This window comes from Sinocyclocheilus rhinocerous, unplaced genomic scaffold, assembly GCF_001515625.1.
Source record: "Sinocyclocheilus rhinocerous isolate Xijiao unplaced genomic scaffold, SAMN03320098_v1.1 scaffold140, whole genome shotgun sequence".
NCBI classification, from domain to species: Eukaryota; Metazoa; Chordata; class Actinopteri; order Cypriniformes; family Cyprinidae; genus Sinocyclocheilus; species Sinocyclocheilus rhinocerous.
The window spans coordinates 1,813,755-1,824,607 of record NW_015642053.1 but is presented as its reverse complement, the minus strand read 5'-3'; the positions used below and the strand labels follow the sequence as shown (position 1 = coordinate 1,824,607).

At 38.4% G+C, this 10,853-nt stretch overlaps 1 protein-coding gene across 1 annotated transcript in view; it reads right to left on the bottom strand.

Moving 5' to 3' along the window:
- Positions 1–9,811, bottom strand: part of timp2a (TIMP metallopeptidase inhibitor 2a) — a 31,814-nt gene extending 22,003 nt beyond the window's left edge. The window contains exon 1 of the mRNA XM_016572287.1: positions 9,383–9,811. Coding sequence (XP_016427773.1) covers positions 9,383–9,509 — 127 coding nt within the window. The 5' untranslated portion in view covers positions 9,510–9,811. The remainder of the gene's footprint in view (positions 1–9,382) is intronic.
- Between the last annotated feature and the right edge of the window lie 1,042 nt (positions 9,812–10,853).

The following is a 10,853-nucleotide window of genomic DNA, read 5'->3' as shown; positions in this document are numbered from 1 at the left end:
TCCCGCAGGAGCCTTCTCTGTATTTCCCCACTGCCGCAGCAGTGACTGCTCCCACAGGAGCCTTTATCTATATTTCCCCACTGCCGCAGCAGTGTCTGCTCCCGCAGGAGCCTTTATCTCTCTTCCCCACTGCCGCAGCAGTGTCTGCTCCCGCAGGAGCCTACCTGTATTTCCCCACTGCCGCAGCAGTGGCCACTCCCGCAGAAGCCTTATCTGTATTTCCCCACTGCCGCAGCAGTGGTCTGTATTTCTCTACTGCCGCAGCAGTGTCTGCTCCCGCAGGAGCCTTCTCTGTATTTCCCCACTGCCGCAGCAGTTGCCACTCCCGCAGGAGCCTTCTCTGTATTTCCCCACTGCCGCAGCAGATGCCACTCCCGCAGGAGCCTTATCTCTCTCTCCCACTGCCGCAGCAGTGACCGCTCCCGCAGGAGCCTTCTCTGTATTTCCCCACTGCCGCAGCAGTGTCTGCTCCTGCAGGAGCCTTTTTCTGTATTTCCCTACTGCCGCAGCAGTAGCCGCTCCCGCAGGAGCCTCATCTGTATTTCCCTACTGCCGGCGGCAGTGTCTGCTCCCGCAGGAGCCTTTTCTGTATTTCCCCACTGCCGCAGCAGTGCCTGCTCGCACAAGAGCCTTTTCTATCTTTCTCTACTGCCGCGATAGTCGCGTCTCCCGCTGGAGCCTTTAGCTCTCTCTTTCAGCACGGAAGCTAGTTTAGCGCTTTTGGGCCAGGCTGGACACCGAGCTCGGACCCCTCTCCCCGGACGGGGGGGGGATGGGGGGTTGCCGGTTGCCCCGGGCTCGGGAGTCTTGCCGAGCTCAGAGCTCTCTCCCTGGACAGCACGCCAATATACGCATAACCTTTATTTAATTATACGAAAGTGTGAACTCGTGAAACATATTGTAGAAACTTAATTTTCTGTAAAGCTGCTTTGCAACGATTTGTATCGTGAAAAGCGCTACACAAATAAACTTGAATTTAATTTAATTGAAAATAAGAAACATTTCTGTGTGGGATCCTGATAGCTTTAGGGTCCAATATTAATCAAAATTGTATTTTTCTTTGAGGTTTAATAATTAAAGCATCAGAGGGTAATTATATCTCACAGTTCTGCAGTTCAAATGGAGTGATGTTCTGCAGTGTCTGTCTTTCAGCTTCATTCCCACTGCTTCATTTTTCCTGCCTGACCCACATTCCTGTTGCCCGATAATCATGCATATCCCACAACGCCTGCTCCCTCCACGGATGACTTACACACTCTCTTACATATGCACGTATCATAATCAGAATGTCATAGTTTCCATGAAAATATACCCACCACAAATACTAGCCACATCCTGAGTTTCTGTATGCCTGCACAGCTTTTAGCAATCATGACCAGCGTGGAGCCCAGGCAGACCATTGCACCAAAAGTCCCCGAACTCCAGGGCCACCACAACCAAAATATATTCCACCTCACAGGTATCAAATACAATAGTATTTATTAAACAGTATTTCAAAGGCCATTTAGTTGTCTTTACCTTTAAAAAAAAAAAAAAAAACATAAGGACAGACCTCAAAAGGTTTCCTAAAAATAGAACAAATTGACTTTTTAAAAATAATTTAATATGAAGGAACCAAATGTTTCAACATATCATGCAGCAATCATCTCATAAAGCTGCATTGTTTTTTTCCTTGTATGATAAAGTTCTTCCATGCACATGAAAGAAATGTAAATAATTTGATAGAAATAACTGAGATTCTTACCAAGCATTAAATTAATGAACAAAATATCCATTAAGAAGGAAAATGTATGCTTTAAAAAAAGACATTTAATATAAATAAACATGGACCAACCACATGGCAAGTAATTTTGTAGAGTGGTTCTCCTACACCACAGGAGTAACAACTGAACAGGAGAATGGAGCTGTTTTGCTTTCACTCTGGATACTCTACCTGTGGTTTATTTGAACTAATTTCTTTCTTTTTGAACTCCTGACACAATTCATCACTGTAATTGAGCACAAGAGCCAGGTTACAGAAGTAAAAATGCTTTGCGAGAAGTATTCAGTTCTAAAATAATTTAAATACATTGAAAAAATTTTTAATGTTGAGATTAGTGGTGTCGCGATATACCGTTATTGACGTGGTGAAATTCAAATAATGAAATATCATTATCGTGTTAATTTGGTGTCGCAATATACCGGTATTGTTGATATTTAAAAACTAATAGTAAACAAATGATAACAGGACTCAATAATCTAGCGCCAGCGCCATTATGGAACGATAAACTTTCAAGTGTGATTTGTTTCATTCATACTCGACACCGGAGGGCATCAGAAAGTCCACAAGCTAGACTCATAGGATTAATGAAACAAATGACTTTCAGGAAATCCCTTATATGGACAAAGGCTGCGTTCCAGTCCATTTTTTATGCCCTTCACTCGCTAACTTCCCTCCGTCTCGTTTACGCAGATGTACGTCATTGATTACATTGCATGAGTGCCCACTACTGGTGGAAGTGCTTAGGAAAGTTTGCGAGTGCGTGTCTAAAAGTGGAGTGGAATGCAGCCAAAGATGAGAATCAGCACAACAGTATATGGTTTATTTGCGTTCTTCAAGCCATTTCGGGTATTTTTATATGCATAATGTGTATTTATATTGCAGTGCTAATCGAAATAGCCTTTATCATTGTATAGAATACTATAAAATAAGAATCAGCTCACAAATGGAAGTTATTTCAAACACTCAATTTCTATAGATATCACAATATATTGTTATCGTGAATTTTTGAGGCCTCGATAATTGTGTAGTGAAAAATCTGATATCGTGACCACCCTAGTTGAGATTCATCTTAGCGCTGGTTGACTTTAGAAGTACTGAGTAATTGAAATTAAATGAATGGGAAAAAACGTAATTTTTAAATGAATAAATTACTTAAATTAATTTTTTAAAGATTTTTAAAAGGGCTTTTAAATGGATAGTTGACCCAAAACAAATATTCGCTTATTATTTAATTACTTTCTCATCAAACCCATATGGATGAACTATATCAGTAATGCCAATGTAGACTAAGGCTATTTTAGCTATTATTCTGTATATCACCTTCCTCTCTCTTTTTGTCTACTTTTTCAGTAAACTTGCCTCAGGGGGGCGTTGCTGAGCATCACTGTATAGAAAAGAGAAGTGTGAAGATTTTCCTTTTGTGTTCGGAGGCACATGAGGGTGAGTTAATAATGATAGAACTTTCAATCCGTTCCATATGAGAGCATAGCAACGTAATTAAATGACGTGTGTAAGCTGTAGTCATTTAACACACTGACCAATGTTTTTGTTTGATATTTAAAGAAATCTGACTCTCTTTTCACATTTTATACTGTAAAAATGAAAAGATGCACAAAAGACAGAATTTGCTGGATTTATACACATCATCATCATCATTGCTTGTACAAGAAAGCCAGTGCAAATGTTCTAAGACTCTGAGGTTTACCAACATGGAAAAGGTCAGAGCTGGACAACTGACGGTTGGATGCTGCCCACTGCTTCAGGCCTGGGTATATAAACAGCCAGAGCAGACACGGCAGGATGTGGAGAAAGACTGGCTTGTGTGAGGTTTGCTGACTGCCATTTATTTATTTATTATAAATTATTTATTATTAAATATTATTAAAAATTAAATATTATTAAATATTTATTATATTTATTTATTGCCATTTATTTCCCATTTTTATCAAAATATATGTGGAGAAAGATTTCACATTTGGATGTTTGTTTGTTTTTTCAGAGATGTCTAGCATTTCCTGTGAGGTGGAGAACCAACAAATTGTCTGACATGCAGCTTTCAAAAATCGCATCCTTGCGTCAATCTGACGTAAACTGCAGCATGCTGTGTGCGACCCGAAAGATGAGGTGAACAAACATCATTGAAAATGAATCATGTGAATGCACAAGGTGATTGCAATGAACATATCATGCCTGTGGGAGGTTGAAGATTTCCTGGAACTGACTTACATATTTAAGTATTTTTAGAAACTTTCCAGCTAACAATCGGTTCTTGATAATTGCTTTTCTCTTTCTTTATAACCAAGAGAAACCAAGTGCTTGGCTTGGACCTGCAAACAACGCTCAAACGTGGTTTCACCTTCAGCAGACTCAAAGAAAAGCAGTGTGAGTTCCTCTCCGGTGTTTATTGCTACTGTCTGGTGCTATTAAATGTGGCAATGAGCTCTGTCATATGTCACTGAGCCAGTGAAAATGACAGTTTCCAGACGAGATCTTTATAATGTGAAACAGGTGGAACTGATTGGTTTGATTATGACATCAAAGCAGCAGTTTTCTAGTTGAGAAAGAGGTATGTTTGAATTAAATAACCAAAATAATCCTGTTCTCTTGGGACACATCATTGAATTAGGTCACACAAACATTGTATGTTTATAATAGTAAAGCAACAAATGGTACACTGGAAATAATGCTTGGAATTTTACCGTCAAAAGACTGTAAAAATGCTCACTCTTTAAAATAGGTTGTTTATTGGCATCTATGAAGAAACTTTAACATCCATGAAACCTTTTCCATTGCACAAAAAATTCTTTATTGTGGAAAAAAGTCTTTTTAGATTATTAAAATTTTCTTCGCACTAAGAAAAAAATGGCTTTTTTAAATGGCTGTTTTAAACACGGAAACCCACAATGGTTTTTCTATGGCATCACTGCAAAAGCCCCCTTTTGGAAATAAAAAAAAAAATAGTTTACTGTAAAAAAAAAAGTACATTTTTATATTACATTACTGTAAATTGTATGGTTTATGGAAGTATGCATTGTATTTACACTTTAAATGTATATAATATTTAGTTTATTTATATTACTTTTACAGTAAATTATTAAATAATAATGTTTTTTGAAAGTAAAAAAACTTTCTGTGAAAACTGTATTTTTAAAATTTTTTTTTTTTTTGCAGTTATGTATTTTAGGGTGTTTTATGTTACTATTTATGTTATTTAGTTAATGTTACGCCACCAAAACCACCCACTAAACGTATTACTCACTAAAAAGTGTGTGGCCAAACAATTTAGGTTGTCTGAACAGCATAGTTTATCAGTATGACTAGACACAACACGCAAATGTTAAAGGACTAGTTCACTTTCAAATTAAATTTCCTGATAATTTACTCACCCCCATGTCATCCAAGATGTTTACGTCTTTCTTTCTTCAGTCGAAAAGAAATTAAGGTTTTTGATGAAAACATTCCAGGATTATTCTCCTTATAGTGGACTTCAACGGCTACCAAACGGTTGAAGGTCAAAATTACAGTTTCAGTGCAGCTTCAAAGGGCTCTACACGATACCAGACGAGAAATAATGGTCTTATCTAGCGAAATGATCGGTCATTTTCTAAAAAATTTTACAATTTATACACTTTTTAGCCTCAAACGCTCGTCTTGTGTAGCTCTGTGTGAACTCTGTGCATTCCGGTTCATGACAGTTAGGGTATGTCGAAAAACTCCTATCTCATTTTCTCCTCCAACTTCAAAATCGTCCTAAATCGTCCTACATCGCTGTTTTACCTTTTTTTTTTTTATAAAGGGCGTTTGACCTTCTTTGCATGTTCACTTTGTAAACACTGGGTCGGTACTTCTGCAGCGATGTAGGACAATTTTGAAGTTGGAGGAGAAAATGAGATGGGAGTTTTTCGACATACCCTGTTTCGAACGGGACTGCACAGCACTGCACAGAGCTACACAAGACGAGCGTTTGAGGTTAAAAAGTATATACTTTTTTATTTTTTTTAGAAAATGGCCGATCGTTTCGCTAGATAAGACCCTTATTTCTCGTCTGGTATCGTGTAGAGCCCTTTGAAGCTGCACTGAAACTGTAATTTTGACCTTCAACCGTTTGGTAGCCATTGAAGTCCACTATAAGGAGAATAATCCTGGAATGTTTTCATCAAAAACCTTAATTTCTTTTCGACTGAAGAAAGAAAGACGTAAACATCTTGGATGACATGGGGGTAAGTAAATTACCAGGAAATTTTAATTTGAAAGTGAACTAATCCTTTAAACTTTTGCAGTCTGTCTGCTTCTTTACATTATTGTTCCCTTGTTACTCTACATGAATGACCAGCATTGTTTTAGTGCGTCCAAGTACTGCAGTCAAAAAACCTCTGGTCCTGCTACAAGGCTTTTGGGTACACTAAACCTTTTCAAAGGGCTACCTGTGAGAAATGTGTGTACATTTGGCATCCTTCACTGGTAATTCCTCTTTTTTTCCAGTTTATAACTTCCTCAACCTCCACCAAATGTTCAGCACCACACCCCAGCCCGCTCTCTGACCCTTGTGACCCTTACTGTCTATAAACCTCTGACATGAAACCAGGCTTGTCACTAGACAGTTTGCCAAAAGGGATCAGGCCAGACTACGATTCCAGCCTGAGTACATTTGAACAGATAAATATTTTGAGCAGATGACCAGTATAATTGGGCTTTTAGTTGAGCGGTTTATACAGTATAAACAACCCTGGGTACACCAAAGAAACTGAGGCAGTTTAAATCCTTAAGGCCAAAGGTAATCCTGTAGTCAGCTTGAATTTTATCCCATTTTATTTGCACAATTTGACATATTTCCATGCAACACAGGATATCCAGTATCTCTGTCCCATTTTGGCTGATACGGGAGATTTTTTTTTTTTCTGTATCGGTATACCCTATTTTTGCATTTAGATTACCTTAGCTGTCATTTAACACTCACTTAAAGTTAATCTTTAGCAAATCTCAGAATGAAGACTGATTTTTAATACTGTACATTATGATGTTATTGCTATATTCACTTAGTATTTCAAATTATTTTCGTTTTTAAGTGTTTTATTTTTTAATTTATTTAGACTAAATAGACCCTTTATCAGCTCTTGGTCAAAACATGAAAATGACTTTCAACTAGGGCTGCACGATTATGACAAAAATCATAATTGTCGATTATTCCCTTGAAATTGTTTTTCGGCCAATCACAATGCACTGGGTTAGCTGGCCAATCAGAGCAGACTGCGCTTGTCAAAGGAGGGGGCTTTGTAGAAAACGAAGCGTTTGAGAGAGGGGGGCACATAGGACCTACAATAATGTACAGTATTTGAAAAATAATGTGTTTTTTGAACATTAAAGCATGTCAACATATTCTGTTACACCAAATACACAAAATAATGATCTTTAAAAAAGCATCATATTACCCCTTTAAAAGCTCAAGGAGAAAAAATTCTAGTGGCACAGCTCATGTTACAGTTTTCAATCTTGAGACAATCATGTCACTGTTCAGACTCTCTAAAAGCATGTTGTGACTCAATAACAGTGAACTGCGAGGTAAATAATGGGGCTGTGTCATTCCCATAGGGAACGGAAGACTGGATCCACATGACTAAGATTTTTAAGTACGACACATAGAAACCTTATTAATGGCAAGTACAGATTCAAAAAGAATACTGGCAAAAACACTGACAGACCGCAAAGGGCAAATGACCGCATTTTGGGTGGTTACTTTATTAATATGCAGAGATCCCGGTTCTGTCATGAAATACGAACGCTAAATTAATTTCCGGCTAACAGCTTGTTCATTTCCACTGCAAGTCAGGAAAGACGCAAACCTCTCGAAACAGCCACTAAAGTTAACTTTTCACAAATAGGTGGAAAAAACCTTCTCCCTTGATTCAAGAAGACTGGTTCAAAGCCAGTGAGCTGAGGCAAGGGCTGGCGGTGCAGCCAAAGAGTACGCTTTTCTCACTGTTTGAAGAATGCCATGCATATTTCTGAAAGGTCCTTGACTTTCATTGCTTTTTCCTCTCTGGCGCATCTAGAGCTGTCGGCCAGATGTCGGATGCTCTCCGATGGTTTCTGCCGAAGCTGCGGGGTTCTAATCAAACTATAAGCCCTCTAAAGCACTTTAAGAGGCCACTGGCCTGTGTGTATTTTTCTTATCTTCTATTAGCAGCTCAAGACAGGGCTTGGGTTCTGTTCCAGCGGTGGGCACACCTATACTAATCATCTCTGAACGCTGCTTGAATTAACCATGAACTGGGAGGGAAAGCCCCAGTGGGATGCAAAACATTCTTGCAATTTTTTATGCCTCAGCTCTCTCCATCTGAGAGAAATATGAAATAGAGACCAGTTGCACAGGAAATCAAGGCCTTAGTTAGTAGTCAGTAATATATATAGATTATTTGGAGGCTTGCAGCCAGACAGTGAATCAAGTGTGAATCTACAAGCCAATAAGAATGGTGTGAATGTATCATCATCCTGTTTGGGTTTCAGTCTTTTACCAGCAGACAAGAGTGTCACATCCACATTTGTTGTGTATCTCACTGTGATTTTCCCATGCAACAGGCAATTTGCTTTCAACAAATACTAAGCCAAAATGATCTGGTCTAATCTTGGATTGTATACCCTTAATGTACTGTTTTGGCTCTGTGTATTCAGGGCAGTTGAAAGCTTTCGGTGGAAACCAGACATAATGAGTTGTTTCTGAGGAATGAAATAGAGAAGCCAGATATAAATAGATATAAACAGGCCTCAAAACGTCATTCAGCTCAAGCAGGAGGACTGTATGTGTGCTGAAGATAACAGACCGACAGACAGGACACTTTATCTGCTGTTATCCACACTGGGCACTAAAACAATAGCACAGATGCATAAGTAGAAAAAACACTGGCGAGATAAACAACACATTAAGGTACAACCAATAAAAGGGTAATAAAAGTTTTCAATTTTCACAACCCAGAACCTCACAGATCTGGACTGTCGCTGACTGATTCAGTGCTGTTCAGTTACTCAGACAGCATAAATGCATTTACACAGGAATTACAGTTGCAGAATAAATGTTACGACATTATGAATTTATGAATAATATAAATAAAGAGCTGAGTAATTAATTACAAAGTATAAATAATAACATAATTACGTAAAAAATTAATAACATAAATAATAAAAAAATAGATGTAATACAATTCAAAATAATATTATACTACAAATTTTAAGGCTGCTCTGATGCTGCATTTCATTCACAGAAGTAAAGCAGCATTAGAGCAGCCTCTAATAGTAAGGAGGGTCAAAGTTTGCATGTTGTAGCACTGCTTTTATATGGCATTTTTGTTAGTAAAAGAGTAATAAAACATCCACCTCAGCCCCAGTGGTTGTGATGCTGCATTTCATCTACAAAGCAGCATCAGAGCAGCCTTGAACTTTGTTGTTGTCATGACAGAGGATATATGTGTAGTTTCAGGTTTCTCTAATAAAAATTACTTTACATTTGTGCAGCATTAGACAAAATACGTGCAGCCTTTGTGGTGTAAATGCATTTGTAATAAACTCGCTATAGTAACAATTTTGCATTGTGACGTAGCATCGTTGAGATTGTTGACACGCACTTACCAACATCAGCATTGCAGAACGCCTGTTGAGGATGAACGGGGGAACAACTGCACGCTTCAGCGATCTCTCCCACCCGAAACAGTACCAGCACCACAAGTGTGCCAATACAGCTCCTGACGCTCTTCATTGCTTCACTTTAATATCTGACAGCAAAATTAGAAGCAGGTAGACGATCTTCTAAAATGTCAACAATGATCCAGCCCCTCACACAGCCGAAAAGTACAATGCCCACCGCCGTTCGAGATGCCCACACGCTGAGTATTAGTATGACTACTGGTGTTAAATTCCTCAGAGACGAACGGGCTTGTTGGTAATAAAGAAAGTGCTCTGCTGCTCTATCTTTAATGGTCTTTCCAGGCTTCTTTCTTTTCCACTGCCTTCTGCGGGTGTGTTCTCATGGAGAGACCAGGTTCATGCCTTAATACTGCGCGTGGACTCCTCCCTTTAAACCAGATTCAACCAGAGGTGGGCGCTTCATGAAGGTCTTCCAAAGATTTCTTTCACTCTTTCTGTCAGAAGTTTTATACAAACACACACATTCAAGTATTAAATAAAACCTATCCTAAATGATTTTATAGCATAAAATAAGCTGCTTTTTATTCTTTTTTTTTTTTTTACATATTAAAGACACGTGCTTGTGTTTATGCATCGTGTTATTATGCTAATGTAGCCTACTGTACCGATCACATAGTGTAGGCTACAAACTGACATCACAGCAACCGAAACATTAAAGTGGTTGGTCACTCAAAAATGAAGAGTATGGTTCTTTTCCAAGTCTTCTAAAGCCACGTGATAGTTTTGTGTTAGAAAGAAATTCCGGAACATTCTTTATTCTCTAAAACAATCTTGACATTCGCCCTCGAGCTCCTCGTTGATCGTTGATTCGGTTCACAAAACCTGTGTAAATGATTCATTAATTTAGTGATTTAAACTGCAGTCTATTTCTTACTAAAAACTATTATATAAATTCAGTAGACTTGGAATATAGAGCTGGATTATGGAGCGAATTTTGTACTTATATACATCAAACAAATCCAGCATTTTGCAAATAAACACAATCTGCTTTGCAAAGAAAAACTCGACTTTCAAACAAACGCAAAGTGATTTGCAAATACAAAACTCTATTTGAGAGAAAATGCATAGGTATGGACAAATATACGTATTGTGTGTTACAACTGTGAGACTCATTTGCCTTTTTATGAGGAAACTTGGCTTAATTTTCGCACATATGTGTGCAGGCAGATTTTCTCACAAATGCAATTGAGCAACTTCCTTTTCAAAAACAGTAGATGGCGTTGTCGGTCAATTTACGCTAGTTTCCCGAGACTCGAAATACCTGTTTACCTTTTCAGGGAATACAGCAGACCAACATGAGTGGAGAACAGGTGAGTTTCTGTCTTACTATATCTATAATTAACCATTTAGATGTTTTAGAAGTGACACTACTACAATGTCAGTGAAATTCACAATA